This window comes from Betta splendens, chromosome 22 (genome assembly GCF_900634795.4).
Source record: "Betta splendens chromosome 22, fBetSpl5.4, whole genome shotgun sequence".
Classification (NCBI taxonomy): domain Eukaryota; kingdom Metazoa; phylum Chordata; class Actinopteri; order Anabantiformes; family Osphronemidae; genus Betta; species Betta splendens.
The window spans coordinates 10,109,980-10,135,262 of NC_040900.2; the positions used below are offsets into that span (position 1 = coordinate 10,109,980).

At 48.2% G+C, this 25,283-nt stretch overlaps 3 protein-coding genes across 16 annotated transcripts; 2 read left to right on the forward strand and 1 right to left on the reverse strand.

Moving 5' to 3' along the window:
• The first annotated feature begins 3 nt into the window (after window positions 1-3).
• On the forward strand, window positions 4-3,528 carry rbbp4 (retinoblastoma binding protein 4). 2 transcript variants are annotated; one of them, XM_029137984.3, is made up of 11 exons: window positions 4-161; window positions 676-823; window positions 897-1,042; window positions 1,332-1,505; window positions 1,613-1,734; window positions 1,814-1,974; window positions 2,095-2,221; window positions 2,326-2,403; window positions 2,517-2,651; window positions 2,756-2,866; window positions 2,989-3,528. In XM_029137984.3, the coding sequence occupies exons 1-11, from the start codon at window positions 146-148 to the stop codon at window positions 3,049-3,051; spliced, it is 1,281 nt and encodes a 426-aa protein (XP_028993817.1). In that variant the 5' UTR covers window positions 4-145; the 3' UTR covers window positions 3,052-3,528. The 2 variants fall into 2 exon arrangements, with proteins under 2 accessions (XP_028993817.1, XP_028993818.1); XM_029137985.3 differs by having other exon boundaries at window positions 1,613-1,728.
• LOC114847965 (syncoilin-like) lies at window positions 2,928-7,321 on the reverse strand. Of its 12 annotated transcripts, XM_055505701.1 has the most exons (7): window positions 5,347-5,929; window positions 5,206-5,257; window positions 4,629-5,087; window positions 4,001-4,411; window positions 3,823-3,930; window positions 3,711-3,727; window positions 2,928-3,629 (listed from the first exon to the last, which is right to left on the reverse strand). In XM_055505701.1, the coding sequence occupies exons 3-7, from the start codon at window positions 5,082-5,084 to the stop codon at window positions 3,563-3,565; spliced, it is 1,059 nt and encodes a 352-aa protein (XP_055361676.1). In that variant the 5' UTR covers window positions 5,085-5,087; window positions 5,206-5,257; window positions 5,347-5,929; the 3' UTR covers window positions 2,928-3,562. The 12 variants fall into 12 exon arrangements, with proteins under 12 accessions (XP_055361676.1, XP_028993823.1, XP_055361674.1 ...); XM_029137990.3 differs by lacking the exons at window positions 5,206-5,257; window positions 5,347-5,929 and adding an exon at window positions 6,914-7,321 and having other exon boundaries at window positions 3,711-3,799; window positions 3,889-3,930; window positions 4,629-5,090; XM_055505699.1 differs by lacking the exons at window positions 5,206-5,257; window positions 5,347-5,929 and adding an exon at window positions 6,914-7,320 and having other exon boundaries at window positions 3,711-3,746; window positions 3,889-3,930; window positions 4,629-5,090.
• LOC114847960 (uncharacterized protein KIAA1522 homolog) lies at window positions 6,263-25,208 on the forward strand. Of its 2 annotated transcripts, XM_029137975.3 has the most exons (8): window positions 6,263-6,402; window positions 12,122-12,441; window positions 19,329-19,472; window positions 19,565-19,608; window positions 19,696-19,831; window positions 19,930-20,037; window positions 20,191-24,084; window positions 24,417-25,208. In XM_029137975.3, exons 2-8 carry the CDS (start codon window positions 12,147-12,149, stop codon window positions 24,470-24,472), a joined length of 4,677 nt encoding a protein of 1,558 aa, XP_028993808.1. In that variant the 5' UTR covers window positions 6,263-6,402; window positions 12,122-12,146; the 3' UTR covers window positions 24,473-25,208. The 2 variants fall into 2 exon arrangements, with proteins under 2 accessions (XP_028993808.1, XP_028993811.1); XM_029137978.3 differs by lacking the exons at window positions 6,263-6,402; window positions 12,122-12,441 and adding an exon at window positions 15,743-18,611.
• Window positions 25,209-25,283: the final 75 nt, after the last annotated feature.

The window sequence follows — 25,283 nt, forward strand, 5'->3', positions numbered from 1 at the left end:
ACTTCCCGTCGGGTTAGCTGAACGTTGATTGGTCAGAGCTCTTCTATGGAGTTGGCGCCATTGCGATCCTTCGTGCTGTCTTCGTAGTGCGGCTCCCCAAAAAAATCACAAATATTTTCAGTATTAGTGTTTTGACAGCGACGCGATGGCCGATAAAGACGGTAAGGCTGCTTACAAACCAAAATTATGTTATTAAATGAGCATATGGTGTCCAGAATGTTGGAAAACCCGAGACGTTGTCGGCCGGGGTTTGTTGGCGCGCCAGCAAGCTTCTCGTTTCATTGTTAGAAACCAGCCAGCTAGCTGGAGGTTAGCATTAGCCGCTAACAGTCTGGTTATACATCCTTTTAAGTCTACCGGTGCAGAGTAGGTTATGGTTTTACATAGAGTGACCTCGTCTTCACCGATGGACGGAGACCCTTTCGCTCTGTTGCTAACAGTAGCTGCATCTACTTAATTGAGGAAATGAGGATATTACTGAATGAATCACTAGGGCAAGCTAATAGCAATTTAGCAAGGAAATGACTTAATTGCTTTCTATATATGTGACAAATATGCTCAACAGTACAACGTTAACTCATTTTTATTCACCACAAATGCTGCAGCACTGAGTTAATTTTGAACATTTTCCATGTTTACTGTGCTTGATGCTGCTGTCAAATATTACCTTTGCAGCTGCGTTTGATGATGCTGTTGAGGAAAGGGTAATCAATGAGGAGTACAAGATCTGGAAGAAGAACACTCCATTCCTCTATGACCTGGTCATGACTCACGCCCTGGAGTGGCCCAGCCTCACAGCACAGTGGCTTCCAGATGTCACCAGGTGAGTGGGCATCTTTGAGGAAACTGATCAAAATGTGCCAAAATGAGAATAATGTCATTATGTTTCTTCTCAGGCCAGAGGGAAAGGACTACAGTGTGCACAGACTGGTTCTGGGAACACATACTTCTGACGAACAGAATCACCTTGTGATTGCCAGCGTTCAGCTCCCAAATGACGATGCCCAGTTCGATGCATCACACTATGACAGCGAAAAAGGAGGTGGGAACATGTTTTTCTTTCCCACAAATAAATCAGCTGGGTGTAGTGTGACAACTGGGTCCCATTTCCGTTTTTAACATTGTTGTTCAATTGAAAATCATGTCTAAGGATGTTGTGGCTTGGTGAATTAATAAATTTAGATTTTGCTTTAATGCTTCAGAAAATATAGGTATGTATTTGTGTCTTGTCCTGTCAGTCTTGTGTAGAAACCCATTTACCATATTAAATAAAACACGATATTATCTCACAAAATTGCAACAGCCATGCAACCTGTTGTGCTTGATTTCAGAGTTTGGAGGGTTTGGATCAGTAAGTGGAAAAATAGAGATTGAAATAAAGATCAACCATGAAGGAGAAGTGAACAGAGCCCGTTACATGCCTCAGAATCCTTGCATTATTGCTACAAAGACTCCTACCAGTGATGTATTGGTCTTCGATTATACAAAACACCCCTCTAAACCTGGTAGGATCACTTCTGTATTTTATTTATTTATTATTTTATTCATTTCACTTGAATAAGTTATCAGTCTTATTATCTAAATGATTTTCATTGATTTATGTATATGAAAGATCCTTCTGGAGAATGCACCCCAGATCTGCGCCTGAGAGGCCATCAGAAGGAGGGCTATGGCCTTTCTTGGAATCCAAACCTCAGCGGCTCTCTTCTTAGTGCTTCTGATGACCACGTAAGAGTCTTGTCGTTTTTATATGTTCTGATGTCTATTTGCAACGTTAATACATTTACTTTTCCAACCCTGCTTCTTGTTGCAGACTATCTGCCTGTGGGACATCAGCACAGTGCCCAAGGAGGGAAAGATTGTAGATGCCAAGACCATCTTCACAGGCCACACTGCTGTGGTGGAGGACGTTTCCTGGCACCTGCTCCATGAGTCACTGTTTGGATCTGTGGCCGACGACCAGAAGCTTATGATGTGAGTGGCTTTGTACTCAGCAAAAGAACTGACCGACTGCTCTAATGACTCGTAGAAAAAAGAAATGTTGTTCACTTCCATCTTTTTCTTACAATAGCGCTTTTGTCTATTTTCAAATAGATGGGACACACGGTCCAACAACACCTCCAAACCCAGCCATGCAGTGGATGCCCACACTGCTGAGGTCAACTGCCTGTCTTTTAATCCCTATAGCGAGTTCATCCTGGCCACGGGCTCCGCAGATAAGGTTGGGCTGCAGCAGTGCAACAGCATATTGGAACAAACACTGTATTACTGCTACTTGCTAGTGTAATGAGACTAATTAGTGGAATCTGTTTATTTGGTCTTTAGACTGTTGCTCTGTGGGACCTTAGGAACCTGAAGCTGAAGCTACACTCATTTGAGTCTCACAAAGACGAGATCTTCCAGGTAACCTGTGAAGCTGAGTTTTTGTCTGGCTTTACTATACTGGCTTATTTTTTTTCTTTCCAGTCATTGTATGATATTAAAAATGTAACACCCATTCACTCTCCTCCCAACAGGTTCAGTGGTCCCCTCATAATGAAACTATTCTGGCATCCAGCGGCACAGATAGACGACTCAACGTCTGGGACCTCAGTAAGATTGGAGAGGAGCAGTCTCCAGAAGATGCTGAGGATGGTCCTCCTGAGCTGCTGGTCAGTTTTGTGATATATATTTTTTTATTTAATTATTTTATTAATATATAAATTTTTCCTCTTTCACGTGCTGTAATAAGCCCTCCTGCTTTGCTTCCCTGTAGTTCATCCACGGTGGACACACAGCTAAGATTTCAGACTTCTCGTGGAATCCCAATGAGCCGTGGGTCATCTGTTCTGTGTCAGAGGACAACATCATGCAAGTTTGGCAGATGGTAAGAGCTTTATTACATGCTAGGTGGGGCAGGGCTCCAAAATAAAGTGGTATGGTAACAATGTTGTTAAGTACATTTATTATCATAGCAGGGCATCTTACAATAAATTGTTTGTACTGCAGGCTGAAAACATCTACAATGACGAGGACCCAGAAGGTGCTGCAGATTCAGAAGTCCAGGCATGAGTCCAGGCTTGATGTCTTTACCGGCTTGTTAAAAATTGATCTATTTTCCAGCTCTGGGTTCATAAGCGGTAATGTCTTTTTAAACATACATTTTGGACAACAGTGTTTTTGTAGAAAATTTAAGAATTCAACGCTGCTTTGTCTTCAACTTGTGAAGTATTTAAAATAAGTCTGTATTGGTCCTGGAATTTTAGATCCTTTTTTTTTTTTCCAATCTCCCATGTTTCTGGTCCTGTCTTGTCTTAAACCACCACAGACGTTTGTATTATCGTTCAGGTTAATGGTTCCATTCTTAACTTTGATTAGTTGTACTGAAAATAAAGATCAATTTTTATTAGAATTGTACATACTTAGGTTTTGTCTTTTTTGCTTGATATGCGTAGTATAATTTTTTCCATATTGTCGCTTGTCTGTTTCATTTGTTTCTTTGCTGCATCTTGTGTACTTAAGTATATTCATAAAAATATTTACACAATGTCTTTGCGTTATTTCTCTGAACATACAAAATACATTAGAAATAACCACTGGAATTAGAAAGAAAGGAATCTCCAACAGTTTCACGGGGCTCATCATGGCCTCTGGAAAGAACACAACTGTTAGTTGTATTTTGCTTCAGTGCTCAAACTTGAATAATAACATCTGGATCAGACTAAACCTACCTGAGAAATGTCAGCTCACACACAAAAGGCTCGAACCTTTATGTGAAAGTAAGAATTAGCTGTTCAGCTCCAGTCCTACTCACTTTGTTCTGTTGAACGGTTCAACCAGCAATGTTAAAAGTCTGTCTTTAAGATTCTCTAAATCATTCTTGTCTTTCTTTTGAACCTCAAACTCCACCTGTAGTCCCTGCAGAGTCTCTCCCAGCTTCTCCACAGTCTCCTGCATGAGGTGAAGGAATGAGTTGATTTTCATAAATGCCTCATTCCCTACTGTACATAAGACACTGTACCTTGTGTTCTTTGACACTGTCTTCCCTCTCCTTCTTCATCAGCGTGATCTTCTGTTCAAGACAAGATCTCTGCACCTCCAGTCTCTGTATGTTGTCTCTCAGGGGCCCCAGGCTGGCCTTCAGGTCCATCGCCTGCTCTCTGCTCTTTCTCAAGGCATCCTCCCCAAACTGCTTCCTCCTCAGCAGGACCATGATCCGAGGTTCGTACCAGCCCTCCAGTGCCTTCACGCTGCCGCTGAGTCGCCGCTGCAGTCTGACAGATGCCTGTCGGCACTGGCCAATGTCGCTCATGGTTCTGGGCCTCCAGCTGCTAGTGGCCTGGTTGCTCAGGGAGTTGAGCTGGTTCTGGTGGGTTTTCTGCAACTGTGACACCTCCTGCGTCAGACTTTGGAGATGGGTCTTCATCTCCTCCTACAGGCACAACATTGAAAACATCATAAATGCTACTGTAAACAAATATGTGATAATGTTGATTTACATTCTTCTAGTTGATGTTTAAACTACACAAAGTCAATATTAAAGTAAAAGGACAAGTGTTTGCCTAAAAGAAATGTTGCAAAACACCGACAGACATGAACGCACTCAGATTTCTTACTAATCCAACCAACCAGACGCCTGCAGCTCCTACCTGTGTGACAGCAGACTGAGCCACCTCATACTCCTGTGCAGCCAGCGCGACCTGGCTCTCGATGCAGTCTCTGGTTGCGGCGAACAGTTTCCTCTTCACCTGCTGCACTTCCTCCTGAACGGCCAAGACGTCCAGCTGTGTCAGCGTGAGCAGCCTCTGCGTCGCCGCCAGCCTCCCCCTCAGATGCCCCACGACTCGCAGCAGGGGTTCCTGCAGACGGAGGAGCTCCCGTATCAGCTCGTCCCTCTGCTCCTCCAGACGGGACACTCGCTGGATGCTGCGCTCAAAAGCCTGTCCCAAGTTGTCCATGGCTGCCTGGTCCATTTGTAATCGTGTGATCTCATACAGGGGAATAATCATCCCTGCGCCGCTGTTTTCCATAACCTCATCAACAAATCCCACGGCTTCAGTGGACGCTGCGTGTTTGTAGTTTTCTGCTGATCCTTGATTGTCCATTAGCTGCTAAGAAGTAAAGAAGAAATGAGAGCATAGGAACATGGTAGTTAATTTAAATGACACTAACAACTGACACGATTATATCTGATCTAATCTGATCCTTAATTCTGTAATGGCATACTTGAGAGATTAGCTTCAAATGTAATCAGGCAGAATCCTTTTGGCTACAATCCCTAAAACAGAGCAGCAAAGAATCACACACAAAAGGCTCGAACCTTTATGTGAAAATAAGAATGAGCTGTTCAGCTCCAGTCCTACTCACTTTGTTCTGTTGAACGGTTCAACCAGCAATGAACACTTTAAGAAAAGAGACACACTTTGTGTTTATTAATAACACTGAAGGCGCGGGGGAAACTCTATCTAAGACCCTCTCATGCCACTAACTGACCTGCGTATTCTGCATAAACGTGTGACTAACGTGCGTGGACTGGCCTGGGTGCTATATTTACACAACTGTACAGCTCGTCTTGTGCACATCTAGGAAAGGAGGAGCATCGTAATACGAATCGTAATAAAGTAGTATTAACATCCTACCAGGAAAGTCAAAACATTAACACAGGTTCTCCAGTGTTGCACTCAGCTGCTCAAAACGTTTCCTTATGCAGCAGTAGTTTTTCTTATATATTATATTGGATTGGATTATATTGATTATAGATATATGGCTTTTTAGTATCCAATATTTAATTTTAGCATCCCACATTCAATATTACTTGAACACAAAACACAGTAAAGTAATATGTAAACATAGCAGGTATAAATAGGACTAGATGTTGAGTATGGTGTGTTTAAGTAACACTAAATCATGACTGAGCTAAAGTACCTCACTGTCCTAAACTAAACTCAATGACATGTTTGATTCATTATTTTTTTAATATCTAAAAACGATTTATTTTTGATTTGCTTATTTTTACTTGCTGTTCGTCCTTCCCGTCGCTAGATGTCGCCACAACGCCGAGCGCAGCCCGTCGCTCTCACCTGAGCGGGCGCGCGCGTGCCCCGCTCCCTCCAGGTGGGAGCCGCAGGTCGCTATTTCCTGCTGCTCGGGCCAGTGGAGCGTCCGCACACGAACAGCTGCACGCGGTGAATGTAGAGGCGAGTGTCTGTGACAGCCTGACACACGGATGTGTAGCGGCGGGTGCGAACGAATCCCGAGTCGAGTCGTTTCCTGAAGTGCGCCTTTCACGGAAATGCTTCACCTGAAGTTTTGCTCCGGACTGTGAAAAGTTTGCGGAGTCGGACGGAGGACGCAGCACGGAGACGCTTCAAATGGAGAGAGGCTGAATGCGACAAGACCACCCGCATCAGTAAAGTTTACAAGGTAAAACTTTGTCAACTTTTCTTTACACGTTTCAGCGGAGGAGCGCACTTTTTCCAACGCACCCAGAGGACGCGTCTTAAAGTTCAGTCCAGCATCATAAACAGTAGAAACTATATTTGTTTCTTGCCATTTAGTTTTCTTAGTTTAAGTCAAAATCAGATCATAGCAGCAGCAGGATCGACTTTGATGATGAACAGGACTTCGTCTGGAGTCTGGAGTGAAACTCTTGCCTCATGTTTGTCCACAGCTGCTCGGGAATAAAATCAGTTCCCAGTTATAAAACAGTTCCCGCATGTCAGAACCAGTGTGGAGGTGCAGACGCTTGGCAGGACTCTGACTATAGGCATGTAGGTGTGGGACATCAGCTTATCCTGGCCCTGAGGGATCCCTATGGAACACTTGTGTCGCTTATGACAATGAGGACTGTGTTATTTTCATTCAGCGGCCCAGCAGCGTAGTGCTGTGACGCCTATGTGTGTAGTCTATACTGTGTTGAATAGACCCGGCTCACCTGACACTCGGAACCGGACCTCCCGCTGTTTTGCCAGGACTCCCCACTGGCGGCGAGCGGCAAATTTAAAGTTGACTTCCAGCGATCTCGGGGTGGGTGGAAGTTTACTTGTGGTAGGTGAGGCTGAGACAGAGCCATTTGTTTGGAAAGGGTGTGTCGCATACTGGTGCTCCTTCCTCAGCCAGGCGGCCGTGCCAGGGCTTGTACCCATGGAGATCACAGGTGTGTTATGTCAGCACTTGAGAGACACGGCAGAGCCTGTTGGATGGCTGGGATCAGGGAGAGGGCGGATGGGTTCTGATCGGCCTGATGTGGTGCAGCTGGGCGGCTACGTGCACTAGTGGGGAGAAAGGAGGTCAAAGGTCATTGGGACAGACTATTGATTTTGTAACAGATAAAGGCAGAGGTATATGTGTGAAGCAAGCTTGATGTAGGAGGAAGTGTGTGGCTGATGAGTGGGACACAGTGTGCCGTTGATTAGCAGGATCAGCTGATGAGTAACTCATCAGTCTGTCTGTATCAGTAACATGCGATCAATGGCTGTTCAGAGCAGCGGGGGGTGATGGGATGAAGCAAAACGAGCGCGTCCACGTCTGCTGCTCCTCCCGTCTGAACCGAGGGACCTTTTATTCCCACACGGCATTTTTCTCCCACTTCTGTCCGTGCAGTGTTTTGACTGGGACGGAGCTGAGACACTGAGAATTCCAGGCTGTATTTTTAAACCCCAGTGTCCAGTGTCTTCAGAGGGGCTGCAGTCCGGCCTCGGGCCGCGGCAACCTCTGGAAACGAGGCAAACAAGGAGGAGCTGTGCCACTGTCTGTCAACAGCTAACGGCTACTGACCACAGGCAGCGTTGGTTCACCGTGTGCTTCAATTCTATTAATTGTGTTTGTTGCATCACTTGGCTGATTAATAGGCCATTAGTTGTCCATTGTGATCGTCTGGTTACCACACATCTACACCCCTTAGGTGAAAGGAAAGGGTGTGTGTGTGTGTGTGTGTGTGTGTGTGTGTGTGTGTGTGTGTGTGTGTGTGTGTGTGTGTGTGTGTGTGTGTGTGTGTGTGTGTGTAAAAGGGGGGCTTTAAGGGGCAGATCTGGAGAGAGAGACGTTCCTCACTTGGTTGGTAATTATCAATCTCTCAGGAATGCGGCTGCAGCTCGCAGCAGACAAGCCGCTGCACGGCTCCGTCGGGCCTCGCAGCGTGCCGCGTCGCGTTAGCCTCTGCACGGGGGCCTCGGCTCCCTCGCTCACGCCGCGTTTTCGGCCTCTTTGCGTCATTAGTGTCTCCGAGCGTTTGCGCCTGTTTTCGTCCCCGTCGTTATCGGCGGAACTCTATCCTCTCCGCCAGCGAACAAAGGCCATAATGTCACCGAGGGATTGTCTTTCGGTCCGAGGCCTTCGCTTCTGCGTGGATTGGAAGCACCGGGGAACCTGTGGCCTTGCGGGCGTCCAGCTCCCGCTCTACGTGTGTTTGTTCCCACGTGGGGGCTTTTGCACTGTGTGCCGAGTTGCCCAACTCTGCTCCTGAGCAGCAGCACTCTCCTTTGTTTTCAAATGGCCACACAAGACAGCCAACGCCCTGATTGATGCCTGCAGGTGCTGCACAGCAACACCAGTCCTCGCTCTGCTAAACAGAGATACAGTCACTGTAAGTGGAGTTTAAAACCTGTTATTGTGCCCAAAACTGGCCAGTGTTGTATGTAAATCCTGTTCAGGCTCCGCAGGAAGACGGCTGCAAACCCCAAAGCTCCTTCTCTCGCCCCCAGAATGAACATAATTAACCTCGCTAATCTGTTTTCTCCGTCTTGCGGACACCCGCCGTGTGCGACCTCGACCTCGGCCCGCAGCTCAGTCGCGCCGCCGAATCCAGCGGCGCAGGCTTCCATGCGCAGGGCCTCCGGGTTCAACTGAGCCGGTCCTAATTCAAACAAAGGCGGCTGCCTGTATCGCTGCCCCTCCCTCCAGGCCTGATCCCCTCATGAGGCCGCTCCGTCACTGCCTGTGACTCACCCCACCCGCCGTGGAAGGAGACCCCACTTCCTCGTCCTTCCTCCCGCCCTCTGCGGTTCACATTGTTCATATTTCCCACAGTTGATAAGGGTGTGATCGCACTGCAGCTTAGATGAGTGCGAGCGTTCCCTGGGAGTTTTACAGCTGCTTCACCTACAGACTCGGACTCCCCTTGAGCTTTTAGAAGCCTTTGAGGCCACAGACGATGGGGACGAGTGATTTATATTAGCCTAAATAGCAAGCCGCGCTTTACTGCACGTTGCTTTAGGCAAGGCAGGTGTCGGAGATTGGAGAGGAGACAGAGTCAGTCTGGAATTCATGTCCTCAGAGCCTCAACACAGTGCAGCTGTCACAGGAACATAATCAATAAATCCAGATTTTCTATTTCCTGACAGTGTGTAAACTACATCAGCGTGTTGACGTGTTCACTGTCAGAAACATCGACGCCCTGTGTGTGTGTGTGTGTGTGTGTGTGTGTGTGTGTGTGTGTGTCGTCCAGTGTGGCGGCCTGACGTCTTTTGTAAAGGATAAGTAAACAGCATGTTGGAACACATGCCTGCTCCGGCAGCGCTGGGACTGGGCGCGGAAAAACCACAGTGGGTTTAGCTGGTGTGTGCGCAAGAAAGAGGCACAGCCAGACCGCACAGCTTTTTTTTTTTTTTATTTGTAAATGCAATTAGAGCATATGATTTGATCAGGATGTCTCTGACAACAGACACCCACGTGTCTGTTGTCGTGGATGAAGCTGTTCTAGATTTTTAGGCAAGGTTTGTGCCACAAGTGCTGCCGTTTTAGAGCTAGAGTCTGTGCATGGGCTGCTCTGCCTTGAGGCCTGTGGTTAGGTGGGACAATGAATGAGCTCTGTAATAACCATGTAGGCATGTTGTCTTTGAAAAGAGGCTGTGAGTTTAAATCTCATTTACAAAGGAGGAATGTGACGGTAAGTGTTTATGTACCGACGTGAGGTTTTGTGTAGCGCGCTACAATAAAGGCCGAGCTCCTCACACAGACGCTGGGGAGGATTTGAAAGGGCGCTGCAGAGCGTGCGTCATCTCATTACATTTGTTTGCAGATCTGGAAATTGCAGGTTGTTTTGCGTAACCGAGGCGACGGTCACATGAGTCAACTCCTTGTGACACACACACACACACACACACACACGCACACGCACACACGTTGGCTGCTGGGTGGTCTCAGCATTGCTCTGGTTTCACAGCGGTGGAAAAACGTTGCATCCTTCGGGCTAGAAATGAATGAACCCGTGGCTTTTTCCCCGAAGGCGGCGTCTGATTGTTGGCGGGTGCAGATGCACACGTCTTAGTCACGGCCAAATGACTGTAATTTGGAGCGGGAGAAACACGGGGCTAAGTGCAGGGAGAGGCCTGGTGTGTTTCTCCACAGCACACGGCTGCGCTTTCGCTGCAGCTCGCTGCTGTACAGCGCGGCTCCGTGCGACGCACCGCTCCACTTCATGTATGATGAATGACCCTGTCGCCTGTCTGCATTAGGGTAACAGACGCCCTTATATGCACAAGGGTTTAGAGCGGCGTTGGAGTTTGTCGAGCGCTTATCTTAAGCCTCTGATGGAGCTGCGCACCTCCGCCGTGAGGATGCGAACCTCTCTGTGAGGAAAGGCCAGAACGAGTGTGTGTCATATATTGGAAGCATGACCCAGATAATAATCATAAATCTGATATTTATTTCTAAGGACGCAAACACAGAGGGCAATAAACTTACTGCATTACTGCAAAATTAGATGGAAGCTCATTTCGACCAGTGTTCACTACATCTTCTGGCTGTTTTCGTGTGCAGGTCTGCACAAACCAGAGCCCTCTAACTTCTCATTACTGTGCGCTTTGATGCCTGGTGCGCTTTGGACAGTCACATGTGTCATCCTCTGAGATCACGGCACAGGTTTCTGTGTGCGGCCTCATCACAGGGCAGGAACGGATTCCTACAAACTGTGTGGGTGAAAGATGTCTGGTTGTGTTGGCCACATGTTGCTCCCGCTACGTTTTGTCTGCTAATTTTTCTTTTTTTTTAAGTGTGAAGCAACTTCGGAACCAAAAACTTTTCATGACCTTTCTTGACAGCAATTAATCCGGGGATTTATACTGCTCTCAGTCCAACTCCACTCCCACTTATTTTCAGCCGCCGTCTGCTTGTTTACAGGCTCCTGTTATCCTGGGAACCGTTTCCTACTCTTAGCCAGAGATTTGGAGATAAATATCTAATAAAGTACACAGCTGGCGTGAGGCCAGTTTATGCTACAGATCCTCAGGAGGAAGGTTGGGAAAGCCGCGTCACCGTAGAAGAGCTCAGCAGCGAGGGTGGAGGAAGGAGGCCGAGGGAAGGCGATGAGCTCATTTCACTGAGACTGTAGAAAAAAAAACGGTGAAGCCGAAACATAACATGGAACAGACTCTACACTGTCATGTGGCGTGTAGATTGTGATCAATGGGCATATATAACTGTTTATTCTTCTATTCTTCTCTGTGGGCCTTTGTGTAAAAGTGCGTGAGCCCACGGGTGCGGCTTTGTCAATTATGACTCCATGTTGAGGAATGAAGGGAGCGGTGCCAGCTCTGTCTCTGCACAATGGTGAAGTTTGGTTTAGAGGTAAGACGGAGTCTCAGCATTGGAGCTGAATGAGCCGTGAACATGGAGGCCTGTGGACACACACATACGAGCCGGGGCTGAATGACACCACTCAGTTTAAGAGGACTTTAAAACTTCTTTTTGCTGCCAGACATTTGTAATTTATTTCAAATCTACTATTTTGATGGAATAGAAATTTCCTCAAGGTTTGAAACCTGTTTGTTGTAGTTGCCATGTCTGTGTGTTTTCATGGTGCGTTCAAGAAACCACCGCTATCTGCAAGATCAGCTGTGTAAAGGCATGTTGAAAAATAAAACCTTTCAGTGTGTATTATTATTATTATTATTATTATTATTATTATTAGAATGGTGACTCTTTATTTGCGCTTTCATTGGTTTAAACTTGCTGCAATAGAACCAAAGCAAGTCTCAAGTTTCATTATATTTGAACCACTAGAAGAAAGAAGAAAAGGGTAGAACTGAATGAAGCATCCGGTGCAGTCCTCTAATTATAGAAGGCCCTGAGTGCCAACACACGTGGTGCCTGGTTAAGGATGATGATGGTTAAAGTTGAATTTGTCCCTCTGTTTTTCTTCCAGGGCTCCGCTCTAGTGCGTCTGTGCTATGTCGAACCGTGACTCGATGGGGTTCGGGGACCTGCTCCCCCAAGACGTGGTGGAGGTTTTCGCCCAGGAGAGGCACAGCAAACGGGGCCGCAAGAAGCGCAGTAACTCCCTGGGTCGGGCTCTGGGTTGGCTGAAGGGCAAGAAGAGGAAGGACCTCGGCGCCAACGGGCAGAGCCTGGGTCTGGGGCCTGCCCTCGACTTGGCCCTGGACGGGCACCCTGCTGGGAATCAGGGTGGACACAAGGGAGGGCAGAAGCCGGGGAAGCAGAACCCTCCGTATGGAAACGCTCACGGTGAGAACCACTGCTCCGGTCGTTATGTTTGCTCACGTCTTTTCTGTTGTTATTCCCTGTTCCTATGGTCTATACTGCATATGTTGATGTTTGTAGAAAATCATTTTATCCTTTATTAACATTTTGTGGAGTCTAAGTTAGAGGAGTAAAGAAGCACACTCCAGCATTTGAAAGGAAGGAAATTGATCTTAAATCTGAATGCCTGTCAAAGAGATGCAGTATATTGAGTGAAGCTATGTGCTGGAACCCACTCTTATATGCTCCACAACCTTTTGTGAGTCCAGTAACTTTAGCTCTGTTTAATAGCGCGCTATCAGACAGGGATGCAGAATAGAGCTGCACAGTTGGATATCCTGCCCTTCGCCTCCCGGCACGCGTGTTTGTTCACCACACGCTTGAACAGACCGACTTCCTACTCGCGTCTGACCTTCAACCCGCTTCGCCTGCTGCGGAGTCCAACCCGTCCGTCCCCTCCTGCCATAACTTCACCTACTTTGTACTCGATCGTCGCCAACCGCAGACGCGACGCGGCCGCCACTTGAAAGCTCCCACGCGTTCCCATCCCCGCGCCCCCGCGGACGCTGCGGCGGCGCCGTTCTTTCCCAGACTCGTGCGCGGCAGATCCTGTCGCAGCCTGTACGCGTCCGCTGCTCTGCCCGCGGGGGGTTAGAATTATCTGCTACCCTCTAATAAACCCCCCCTCGATGCAGTCAGACCTGAAACACCACGCATAATGTTTATTTGGACTGCCTGTTATTCGGTGCTGACTTATTGCTTGGGCAGACGGAGGAGGGTCTGCTTCGCTGCTTTGCTGGAAGCCCAGAGCTTAGAGCTCAGTAAGAGAGGTGTTGGGGGATTTCCACAGTCAAACTGTACCCAAGGACAGAGGATTAATGCGCACAGACATGTTTCCCCAGCAGCATCTGAGGGGTTTGGTGGACGCCGAATGCACAGACACAGCGTCAGCGTTGACGAGACCATGTGTGCGGAGCATTACACAATGTTTGCACTATATCGTGCTACTTGTGGTTGGTTACAACAGACCTTTTTTTTTTGAAAGCCGGGAAGTTTTGTAAGAGAAAGTAAACTATGACGAGAGATAAGGGTGTTTCTCCTGCGCCAAGGTCAGCGGAGCTGAGCCAAAGTCTTTCTCTTCACGTCCTCACAGTCACAGTCTTCGAATCCAAAATGCATCTAAATGCATCTTTTCCCGTTGATCGAAAACCCTCGGCTGAACCCGACGCTGATCCGTATCGGTGCGAGACGGGCCTTTCTGCCCACTGGATGCCTGTTATGGCAGGAAGGGGGCCAGTTAATTAAAAGCGATGCCAGGCCTGTTGAGGCCGGGGGCGGGGTCTGTTTTCATGAAACCACCGAGCGAAGGGGCTGCAGCTCACACTGATCTGCACAAGTCCCTGGAAATGAAACCTCAGCCCTTCCTCACTGTGGTTTTAGAGGTTGAGTCTGGTTTTCCTTAGGCCTCAAACGCTAGTTGAGCCGAGTCAAGTGTCCATGTGTTCTGTAAAATGAATACCTCATCTTTAATCCCCAATAATTTCACATAATGTGTTTTTTGTCTTAATCATCATTACAGGTTAGACACTGATCATAAAAACCATACTAGAGTGCTTTGATTTAGATAATTATATATTCTGTCATAAATAAAGAATCTCTCAGGTCTTTTCACCGCCTGACGGCACAGGTTGAACGCGTCATGTGATTCCCTGTCAGAGCATCTGAGAGCCTGTTTGGAGTCATTCTGCAAACAAGGCCCCTGGACTTTGAGCAGGACGTGATCAAAGTGCTCAGTAGCAGGTTTTGTCGTGACCAACGCCGGCCCGATGCTAATCCCTTTAACTCGGCAGCGCCCCGACTGATAGCGCTGACCGTGTTTCATCCTGGGCCAGACGCCTGGACTTGGTGAGATTTGTCCTGTTACCTGTGGCATTCACGCTGGTGCTACCAGACGCAGGTCCTGCCTTATCTCTGTAATGGACCTGCTGACCAGGTGAAGGAAGACGGATCAGGTCGTGCGGTCCGAGCAAGGTGCCCTCACCGATCCCCATTAGAGATTCCTCTCATTCCTCTCGTTACAGGCATTTTGTTGAGCATGTAGAAATAGGGAGGCCTTTGTGCGCGTGGCTTTTCCTGCCAGGTTCAAGGTCACATGTGCTGCGTTAATTAACTTCTTTCTTTGAATAGTGAGGTATAGAAGCAGGGTTATTAAGGCTGTGTGTATTTATCTGTCCCTCTATTTACCTTTTATTAGATTGATCTGCCACATTGTGCAGGTGGATTCACCTCCGTGCACTAGGATGTGGGTGACATCCACTGAAACCGAACACACCAGCCTTCATCCAGTTACTTGCTAGATCACATTGCTGTTGACAAACTATTCAACAGTGCCCGTACTGGTGTTGTACCAGCAGCTATGCGTATTCGTGGAGCAAGAAGTCTTATTGTCTCTGTGTTATGATGATGACACAGTAATCGCAGAGTGCAGGAGAACTGGTTTGAGGAAAACTGTCATCTGATAGAGTTTCACTTTGGTTCTCTCATGCCGGGAATCACCTACTTTCAGGAGACGTGTCACTCAAAGGTTCCTTTATTAATGAGGCTTTTTGACGGTTCCTGCCAAACAAAGCGCCTCTGGGGCGCGGGGATCAGGTCAACGTCCAGGTTGCTCATGGGTTCTCGCGAGCGTGCACACACAGACACACACACACACACACACACACACACACACACTGGAGCAACTCGGACGACGCTCATGTTAGGGGAATTTTGCAAATGGTTGCATCAGTGTTTATAATGGCAGCCTAGCGTGGGCATTCGTGGGTTTTCATTTCAGCCACCACACCCAAGTGTCAGAGGAGATCGTATGCACATGTACATAAGGCATATTTATTAAGTGCCGGTTTGCCCTCGAGGCCAATCCGAATAACGCGTTCAGGTTTCTGGGACTTTGGGACGACAGGAAGGCGCTTCCTGACGCGATGTGCTCTTACAGTAAATGTCTGGAAGACGCTGTGTGAGCCACCGTGACGTGTCTTTTGCAGTAAGATCAGAACGTTTTGGAGCTTTGCTGTTTAAGGGGAGGAATTTGGGATGTGATTACTGGAGATAACTTAGTTTGACATCATAACGTGTGTGTGTGTGTGTGTGTGTGTGTGTGTGTGTGTGTGTGTGTGTGTGTGTGTGTGTGTGTGTGTGTGTGTGTGTGTGTGTGTGTGTGTGTGTGTGTGTGTGTGTGTGTGTGTGTGTGTGTGTGTGTGTGTGTGTGTGTGTGTGTGTGTGTGTGTAGAACACACTGTTCTTCCTGAACAAAGCCAAGGACTTGAGCTGCGATAAGCCCCTGTGTTTGTATCCAGTGGAGCTGTTGAATTTACATCAGCATGACTCGTTTCACTGCCTGTGGGCATTGAGGAAGTGAGCTACAATTAAGGTTTTGTATGATTTTTGCAGATAAATGGCAGCTTGTGGGTGAGAACGAACCAAAGCTGAGCAGGTCACGTTTACCTTTAATTCAACATGCAAGCATTGTGCATGTGACATTTCTGGACTGAGCTGGAGCAAACGTTAGTGTAATGCATCCTGAGGGAAATCTGTAGTATGACGGATGATTTGATGACGGTTTTAACCTATGGTATCTGTTGTTAGACTTTCTACTCCTGGTCTACTTTGTTAATGTTACAGAGAGCCTGTAGCTAGCGTGTGCGTGTGTACAGTATATTAAACGGGCACAAGCAGGCCTTGAATAGTTGACATTCTCCTGCAGGTTTGAATGGGATGTCATCAGCTCGTGGCTGAGCCTACAGAGTCACACCTCCCCAAAATTAATATCTGTGCAGCCGGGTGCATACGTTAGGAGTGTGTGGGTCTGCTGTGCCAGATGATGCAGATACACACACAGTGCCTGGATTATTAATCCACAGATGTAGACATTCAAAAAGAGGCTGTGTACAGTATCTACAGCAGAGTACAAACTCTCAACTGACTTGCTCAGAGTGAAACTGAGGCTTCATCACTTTCCCACTGTCATCACAATCCTTTCAGTTGGGTTTGGGCTGATTAGAGAGACTTAAGCACCTGGCAGACAGCACCCTGAGAGCCACAGAGTACGTCTGTGCGTGGCCGTCTGCCTGGTGGAGCAAAACAACAGGAGAGAGGCAAGTTGGGGCAGGGAGCGGAGGTGTGTGTGTGTGCGTGTGCGTGTGCGTGAAAATTTGCATCTGTTTGATTCCCACAAAGTGATTCTAGGAAGAGACACACTGGTAATTTGTCTGTGTGGATGTGTTTGGTGCTAAAACTGTTCTGCAGATTTCTCAAAAGATATCAAGCTTTTATGAAACTTGGCAGGGAGGCCGCCAAGGTCACACCTGTGCTATTTTTTTGAGAGAGAGAGAGTTTAAGGAATTCGGAGACCTGGAGAGGTTTTCAGTCAACGCTTAAGTGACTGACGAGGATGTTTCTATGCTCTAGTGGCAGTGTTTTCAAGTTAATGCAGTTCTTTTCGGCATTGTTTAAGTCATAGCTAAAATTAGAAAAGCTGTTGCCATGGTTGCAAATCACAAACATTATTCACAGCTGTCTCGTTGTAATTTGTTTACAGTAGTTTTGTTGTGTAACATGCTTCCTGATCTCATCTGTTTGTGTTTACAACCAGGGAATCCATAATTCAATAATCCAAAATGAAGTTGCCAACAGATGTTTGTTTATCCAGAAGGTTCCCCTTTAAATCCATTGTTATTTACATGTCATGGAATCTAATCGAAATCCCTCCTCTGGGCTGATCTTGGTTTTCCTCCCTTGAAACTACAATAAACTTGTCACACAGTGTCGCACGCACTGCATTTAGCACATTCACCCAAATCCCTGCTGTAAACATCAGCTTGGGGTTTATGGATAATTACTGCCCGTCTGCTAATGCCGCCGGCCTCTGCACAATCCAGCGCCAGATGTTGTCTTTAAATATGTCCGTGGTGAATATGGACGCGATAACACGAAGCGCTCGTGCTCGCGCAGCGCCGCTCCCCACCCATCAGTCGGGCCGCTCCGTTCCAGTGTGTCGGTAACTGGAGACGGTTGGTGTTATCCTAGAGTGACTTCACCCTACGCACGCAACACTGTTACATCTCTGTTTACATCCCCTGGACCGGCCGCTCACATTGTGGCCCATTATAATGCTGATCGACTTCTCCTGGTCCCACGTGATCGAATTGATTCCGTTTCTCACTGCTTTTGTGTGACTCACAACCATGGGAATGCTTTCCATTTGTTCAGATGTTATACATTCTGTGTCACGTCGGCTCAGCGCACCAGGAAGTCCGAACCCCTCAACTGGCTGAACACTCACACATACATTACATCAATTTACATCTGCTTCAACTTCTTCGTAGTGTTGCTGGGAACAATAGGGAACATTTTTCACATGTGTGCCCATGTGCTGTGTAACTGCAGGCCTCTTTTAAACATGTTTCCAATCCTATTTTAGGAACACATCACTTTATTCACTTACTCCCCCTTGTGGCAGAAAAGCTAAGTTGTTTGTGAAGCACATGTTAAATCTGCTGCCCTACTGGTCCATTAACACTAAGCATAATTGAACAAAGCGGTGCTCTGTTATTCATCAGTTTTAAAGAAGTGGTTAAAGTTGCAGCCATCCATCCGTTGCTACCGCAAATCCCTGACAACAGCTTTCTCCTTCCTAATGTTTACGTGTGAGCCGGGTCCCCGTTGGCCAATCCGGGCTCAGGGCGCTTGCTCATGGGGGGCAACGGCGGGGATGCCGGCTCTGTCGCGGAGCAGTAAGCGGGGGAGACGCAGCAGAGAGGCGCAGGAGGAATTAGGCTGCTGGGGATTATGAGTGAGCTCTGACTGTGGATTGGCTGCAGAGACGTGAACCCACAATAACAAGTTGATCAAAAACAAGCAAGATTATGATCCTGCCGTCATCGCTCCAGGATTATTTTTTCTTTTCCTGATGATGGACTGGGGACAGTACTTGAAGATCAGATCGAACCTTTTTATTGTTTAAGAACTTACCTATGCACCTTTTTGATGCCCTCATGCGTCTCTTTGACATGATATAGGAGTGAACATGGTGCTGCTTCTTACTAACAACTCAAACGCAAATTTCAACTGCTTTCCAACAGTCTTCAACAGGAAAGGTGAGTGAAAGCACCAGTGGCACCTGTCAGAAAGACCTGATTTGTTGCTTGACCTGTCGGCTGGAGGGTTTCTGTGTTTCAGGTATGACCAGGTCCGGCTGGACGGACTGGCTTGTCCGAGAAAGGCAATAAATTAAACTCCTGTGGCTTTACACAGACTCTTGACATGGAGAATCGAAGGGCTCATATTCCAGCTCAAACTGCAGAAATAATACACACTGTTTAATTCAGCATATTTATAGATAATGTCTTATCGGGCTTTTCTGTACTGTGGAAAACAATTAGCAGCGATCACAGAGCACATGGCTGCCAAGGCTAATTCCAGCATGGTCTTACTGCAACAGCGCAGGCACCAGAGGACAGTAGGCGGCTAAATGTAGAGCAGCCGTCAGCGTTACGTAAAGGTGTCTTAAAGGTTGTTAACCCACTGATCCCAGACAGAAGCCTGGAAGTGCGACGGCACCACGGCTCCGGTTGTTCAGCAAATGTGGACATGTAACATTGTTATTCACGTTATAATTAAAGGTTTAACTAATGGGCTCAGCCTAATGAGATGTGGCACTAGTGTAATTAGTGCCTGTCTAATTAAATGATGCTTAGACCAGAGCGGATGCGTAGTGAAAGACGCTGAAGTTTAATCCTGCCTGGGTGCAACAGGGGTTTAGCCCTTTGAATTCATGCTGACCTGCCTCATTTCCTCTTCTGTCTCCTCACCAGCTGTGCAGAAGAGAAGCGACGATGACAAGGCCGCGGCGCCGCCGCTGTTGCAGGAGAACGTGTTCATCGAGTCCAGCAGGCCCAAGTACCTGGAGGACCTTCACACCGAGGCCCAGGAGGGACTGAAAATGATGCAGCAGGAGGGTATGCTGACATCGTCCTTATATGTCGTCACCAAACTATAAAAAAGCACTAGGCCTTTTAAATCCATGCACTTAAATGTTCCCTCTTTGCAGAAATCAATAATGGAGTGGAGTTCCAGGATAATGAAAGCACAATTGTAAGTGACTAATTGCACAAAGATGTTCTTTGTTGCTTATTTCAGCAAAATTCCGTTTTGTAAACATCTGTTTGTTTTGTTTGACAGTCCTCAATGACCATGCAGACAGATGGAGAAAGCGGAGGGTTTACGACCGACAGCACCATTCAGGACACATCTTCTGTCGTCTCTGTACAGTCATCTGTGTCCACCAGGTCCTCGCGCTCTGGACTCACCAGACAGGGTAAGAACACCCTACGTCAGAACTCCTCCTGGTCACTACTGGACCTAAACGAGGCAGTTGATTGGATTCTGAATCTGTTTTTTTACTTTGCTGCCAAGGATCGACCTTCAGGCCACTGAATTCTGGGAAAAAGGCAGACAAAGTAAAACGAGGAAGACACAGGAAGACTGTCGGTGGAATCCCACAGCATGTTCGGAGAGAAATGGGTACATAGCACCATTTTTAGATGTATATTTATCATTCTATGAATTATTATTAATTAAATATATTAAGTAAAGTTGAATCCTGAAGTATCAATATTAAACAATTAGCCATATGAAAGAAATAGTTAAACACTCTTTATTTCCATCCTCCTTCAGGTCTGGACAGAGCTGGCTGGACACTGACACACAAGTTTGATGAAGAGCAACTTTATAATGGGGAAACAGACACTAGCAGCACCAGTGATGGACCACAGCTGACCGCGAGTTCACCAGAAACCAGTCCAAGCCTTCCAGACATCCAGCCCTTCAAGAACCAAATGGAGCAGCTGGGGGCCTCCCATGCTGGTCATCGGGACGACCTGGCTCTCCTGCGCTGCCTCGACCCTCACGCGCCCGATGAGCAGAGGCCCCACTCTCTAGCAGTACCCTGGATGACCACCGCGAACGGCCTCCAGCAGGAGCAGCCCGGCCCAGTGATGTCTATGTCACCCCAGGCCGCGTACATGTCCAAAATCATCCCCAACGCCGTGTTGCCGCCCTCCATCGAAGTGGTGGAGATCAGCCGTGGGCGGAGTCGCAGCAGCCTCCGCACCGTCAGCAAGAGCAGCCTGCTGCTCTCCAGCCCCACCCCCTCTCGCGCTTCCTCTAGGGCCTCCTCATCCAGGACCACATCTTCCCGGACCTCCAACATCACCTCTGCTTCCCGCTACAACCCCCCGCACCTGTCTGACAGCTCGTGCTGGACCACCTCCGAGTCCTCAGACACGCTGGTGTCGGACTCGTCGACCATCGCGAGCAGCACCGCGCCCAGGCAGAAGAGGTCTCAGGACGGAGATGCTTCCGCTAGGGAGGACCGAGCCAGCGCTTCAAAATGCACCTCTAATGGCAAGGTCCGTGGGAAAGTCGATGAGGCCCAGAGAGACAGTCAGTTTGTGCGTAGTCTGTCTGTCATGAAGCCCAAGCGGGCTCCTCCCCCTCCGAGCCGCTCATACTCCCTCCACAGTAAGATGAAGCGACGCTCGCGTGACCTGCACGATGTGAGAGTCATTTCAGCGGAATCCTCTCCCAAAAAAATCTCGCGCGAGGAAAATAAAAACGAATCCCAATCTTCCGCCGAGGTACAGATAGACAGCCCTAGCTACCACGCCGACACTAGTTCTCTGGACGATTCCACGGGTTCTGGATCATTCAGTCCCTTCAAATCCCAGTTGCAGGTGCTGAAGGAAGAGAAAGCTGCTACCAAAGATGCTTCACAGGGGAAGCAAGAGAATAAGCTAAGCAAAGTAATCTCCCCGTCCAGCGGCTACTCCAGCCAAGATGCCGTGTCCCCTCACAGCTCATCTCCCCGACCCAAGAAAGGCCTCTTAGCGAAGCTTCAGAGGTTATTTCCTTCGCCCAGCTCGGCTGGTTCGGCTCCGGCCTCTGACAAGGCTAAAGCTGGTGACTCAGTCGACCCCGTCCATGTCAGCCCCTCCGTAAGAGCTTTAAGAGACCTGTTCAACATCCCTCCTCCACCTAAGGTCCATGCACCCCCACCTCCTCCTCCCGAGGTGTGGGCTCACAGCAAGCGTAGCGTGGAGCTGTTGCTGGGACCGCCGGTCCCCGACAACCTTTACGCCATCGTAAAGAAAAATCCAAAGGACAGGAGACAACAGCGGCAGGCTGCTTCTGCAGAGGGCCCTTTGAAGAGCTTGGTCACAGAACGAAAGCAGCAGACGCCAGCTATAACGGTGGCGTCTGCCACTGGATCCCTATGCGTACTGGAGACAAAGACGGCTCAAGAAAGTAGAACGATGAAAGCAGAAATGTCCAAGGAGAACGATGAAAGACTGGCTCAGAATGTAGACTTGAAGGGAAACGGTAAAGTGACAGAACGAGATAAAGTAAGTGACAAACTAAGTGGGATGTTAATGAAGGCTGTAGAGAAACGAGACGAGTGGTTGATCGCGAAGAAGACGTCCGCCCAAGCCACGGATGCGGCACCTGCCATTTCATCAGTCCACATTTCCCCTTCCTCCACAGCAGCGCGCCACAAACAGCCGGCGGAAGGTAAAGTGGCGGCGGGACAAGCGGCCGTTTCCCCGGAGACATCTTGGCCGCCGCCCCCCTCCCCTTCGCTTTCACGGCCCGACGAGCCGGACTTCCCCTTTCCGCCGCCCCCGCTGTTCGGTGCCGTGGCCTCGGTCATGCCGGTGCAAGTGCCGCCAGAGAAGTCCGGCTCATCCCAGGCGGCCGCGCGGCCAACACTGGCCATCCCTCCTCCCCCACCCTATTCGGCCCCCCCTCCACCGCTTCAAGAGGCCTCTCCCTCTAGGACCAAAAAGGTCTTTCTGCCATTAAAAGAGGCCTTTCCTCCCCCTCCCGAGTTTGCGCCACCAAAGTTTATGCCACCGCCTCCTAAAGAGTTTGCCCCAACGTCTTTGGCCCCTCCTCCGCCAGCGTCCATGGTGGTTTCTCCACCAGCTCCTCCACTGCCAGCTGCAGAGGTTCTTCTACCAGCACCTGAAAAGGTTTCTCCACCAGCTCCTCCTCCACCAGTATCTACACTGGTTTCTCCACCAGCTCCTCCTCCACCAGTATCTACACTGGTTTCTCCACCAGCTCCTCCTCCACCAGTATCTACACTGGTTTCTCCACCAGCTCCTCCACCAGTATCTACACTGGTTTCGCCACCAGCTCCTCCTCCACCACCAGTGATGGTTTCTCTACCGGTACCTAAAGAATTCATTTCACCGCCTACAGAGGTTGTTACTGTTACTTCTCTGCTGGTTCAAGAAGTTAAAGAGATCTCCTACACACCGGATAAAGTAGCCCCAGTTGAGGAGGTCGTCCCTCTGCCTCCTAAAGAGACCGCCAGCAAATCTTGTGTAGATGCAACACTTGTCAGGGCGCTCTCACCACCGTCAAGTATTCCACCTCCACCACCTCTACCATCACAACCCAAGTTGCCTGTCATGGATATTGATGTTGCACAAGAGAAAACCCAGTCCAAGGCTGAAACTAGTCCAGTTTCCTGTAACGGTATAAGTCCACCTCAGACTATTCCACCTCCAATAGAGCTTCTCCACCAACCCCAGACTGCACCACTGAACTCCGACAATCCAGTCACCCAGGAGGCCCCTCCATCTGACGTCTCAGTCCAACCAGCTCCTGAAATCTCTCCAGAAAAGGCTCCAGAACCTGCTGCGCCTCCTCCTGCCCCCCCTTTAAACACACCTTTACCTCCACCATTACCTGAGCAGAGTCCTGCCAAAATTACACACCAGCCTAGTTCTGTAAACACAGAAAACCAAAACCAAGAAGTGACCTCTGTGACGATCACAGCGCAGGAGGAGGAGCCCGGCCCCATCATCACCCCCTCCCTCCTGCAGGCGGTCAAACTGCGGTCCGTCAATAGCAGCCCTGAACCTCCTAAAGCTCCAGATCAGCCACAGTCTGAAGTCACCAGGAAGGAGGTGCCTAGCATTGAGGTCCCAACCTCATCTGCGAACGGAGAAACACCCCAGAAGCCCATCAGGAAGTCGCTGATTGTGACCTCTTCAACGTCTGCTGCTCCACCTGTTGTAGTCACATCGCAAACAGCTCTGCCCAAGTCCCAGTCTCTTGCGGTTCCGCCTGCATCTGCATCCACAGCCCCCTCCCCTACAAAAAAGTCCCCTAGCGCCACTGGCTTTCCTTCCATGAACCTACAGGAGGCCATCCGCCTGAGGGCGGCAGGCAGATCCAGAGAGAGCGCAGCATCTCGCCTCAGCGCGCACTCACCCACATCCCCTCTGGACCCCCTTAAATCGCCTTCCAGCACAGCCAACTTCATCTTCTCCAAGAACTACAAGAAGGTCGTGATTGAGACCAAGCCTCCCTCACAAGCTAAGGCAGCCATGGAAGTGCCCTCCGTACCGAAGGCGGCGAGCGAAGCGGAGTCGCTGAAGGCCGGAGTCAAGATGCCGCCCCCTGTGGCAAAGAAACCCAAGACGAAGGGCAAAGAGAATGAGGCCGGCGAAGAGACGGAGCGAACTGCAGGACAGGAAGGAGAGCAAGAGGATAATAAGGGTAAGACTGGCCAGTAATATGCACGTCAGACTTAGAATTTAGAGTAATAACAAACCGTCTACAGACAAGTCAACATGCTGACAAACTCACCAGTGCACAGCAACGTTTGTCAGAGGCTTGTGAAGTCATGTGACTCCAAGGTTGACGGTGAGAATTACCCCAGTCATAATAACAGGGCGTCTCAATATTGCACAAATCTACAATAACATGCGAACAGTTATTAACACAAAACATGACTTGTACCTGAGCTTAGCGTTTGGTATTTGAGAAGCAAAACTCTAAGTATTGCAGAAATTAAGAAGACTGATTTTGTGTTTGTGTGTGTGCTGCAGAGAGACAAAATGGGACAGCAGGTACTGTTGAAGAAGCGGAGGCGGCGTCGACGTGATTGTAAAGACTGAAGGAGACGTGGCAAGGACTGAAGTGGCTGCAAGATGGCGTTTGCGTATGCGACAACAAACACAGGCTTTGGATAAACGCTTATTTTAAAACTGCATTTTGGAACGTTTGGGATTTGGAGGGAAATCCTGTGGAAGGTGTGGGTCTAAATAATTACACTTTGCATTGTTGATATCTTGTTTTGAGCTTTACTCTTGAAAAAGGTGGCTCTATAGCGCCATCTAGTGTCAGTGATTGTACAACTCACGTCCTGCTGAAACAGCTATAGTCAGTACGCATTGATGGGACTTTTGGGCACCAATCTGTAAATATAGCAACATTTTGTACATTTAACACCTTGTCATGGATCTGTGCTACGCAGTTCTAGATTTCCTTTCCCTCTAAAAGAGTCTCCATATATTTGTTGAAAAATATATTAAGTTATTTTTTCTTGTCACTGAATTTGTGTTTAACTGAGGGTTTCTAAAGGTGGAATTTATTCTTTGCAATGTTATAAAACCACAATATGCACATGAAACAAGTTTGCTCCATTTGTTTTACTCAAACTCCCACTTTTATCACACGTGCATGACGAGTATCGCAATACAATGAGTTACTGTAGAATGGAAGAGTTGCCTTTGTTACAGTTAAGAGTGGGATCTTTCTGTGCTGAACTATATTGCAAACTGTTTTCAGACATTGTCATGAATAGTCACTTAAAGAATAAAGATTTATGGACAGTAAAATAGTTGCAACTGTCTTTTTTTTCTTCTATTTGTATTTAACATTCACTTATTTCAGCCAAACATTTGGATGAAAAA

Excerpts from the sequence above, each read along its gene's own strand:
- rbbp4 (XM_029137984.3), top strand. Across the intron at positions 1,506-1,612 it reads AAAACACCCCTCTAAACCTG|ATCCTTCTGGAGAATGCACC; the intron begins GTAGGATCACTT and ends TGTATATGAAAG. Across the intron at positions 2,222-2,325 it reads CCACGGGCTCCGCAGATAAG|ACTGTTGCTCTGTGGGACCT; the intron begins GTTGGGCTGCAG and ends TTTGGTCTTTAG.
- LOC114847965 (XM_029137986.3), bottom strand. The coding sequence starts at position 7,075 with ATGCGACACACCCTTTCCAAACAAATGGCTCTGTCTCAGCCTCACCTA. Across the intron at positions 5,091-6,913 it reads GGTCCGGTTCCGAGTGTCAG|CAGCTAATGGACAATCAAGG; the intron begins GTGAGCCGGGTC and ends TTTACTTCTTAG. Across the intron at positions 4,412-4,628 it reads CTCAGTCTGCTGTCACACAG|GAGGAGATGAAGACCCATCT; the intron begins GTAGGAGCTGCA and ends TTGTGCCTGTAG.
- LOC114847960 (XM_029137975.3), top strand. The coding sequence starts at position 12,147 with ATGTCGAACCGTGACTCGATGGGGTTCGGGGACCTGCTCCCCCAAGAC. Across the intron at positions 19,609-19,695 it reads AGGATAATGAAAGCACAATT|TCCTCAATGACCATGCAGAC; the intron begins GTAAGTGACTAA and ends TTTGTTTGACAG. Across the intron at positions 20,038-20,190 it reads GCATGTTCGGAGAGAAATGG|GTCTGGACAGAGCTGGCTGG; the intron begins GTACATAGCACC and ends ATCCTCCTTCAG.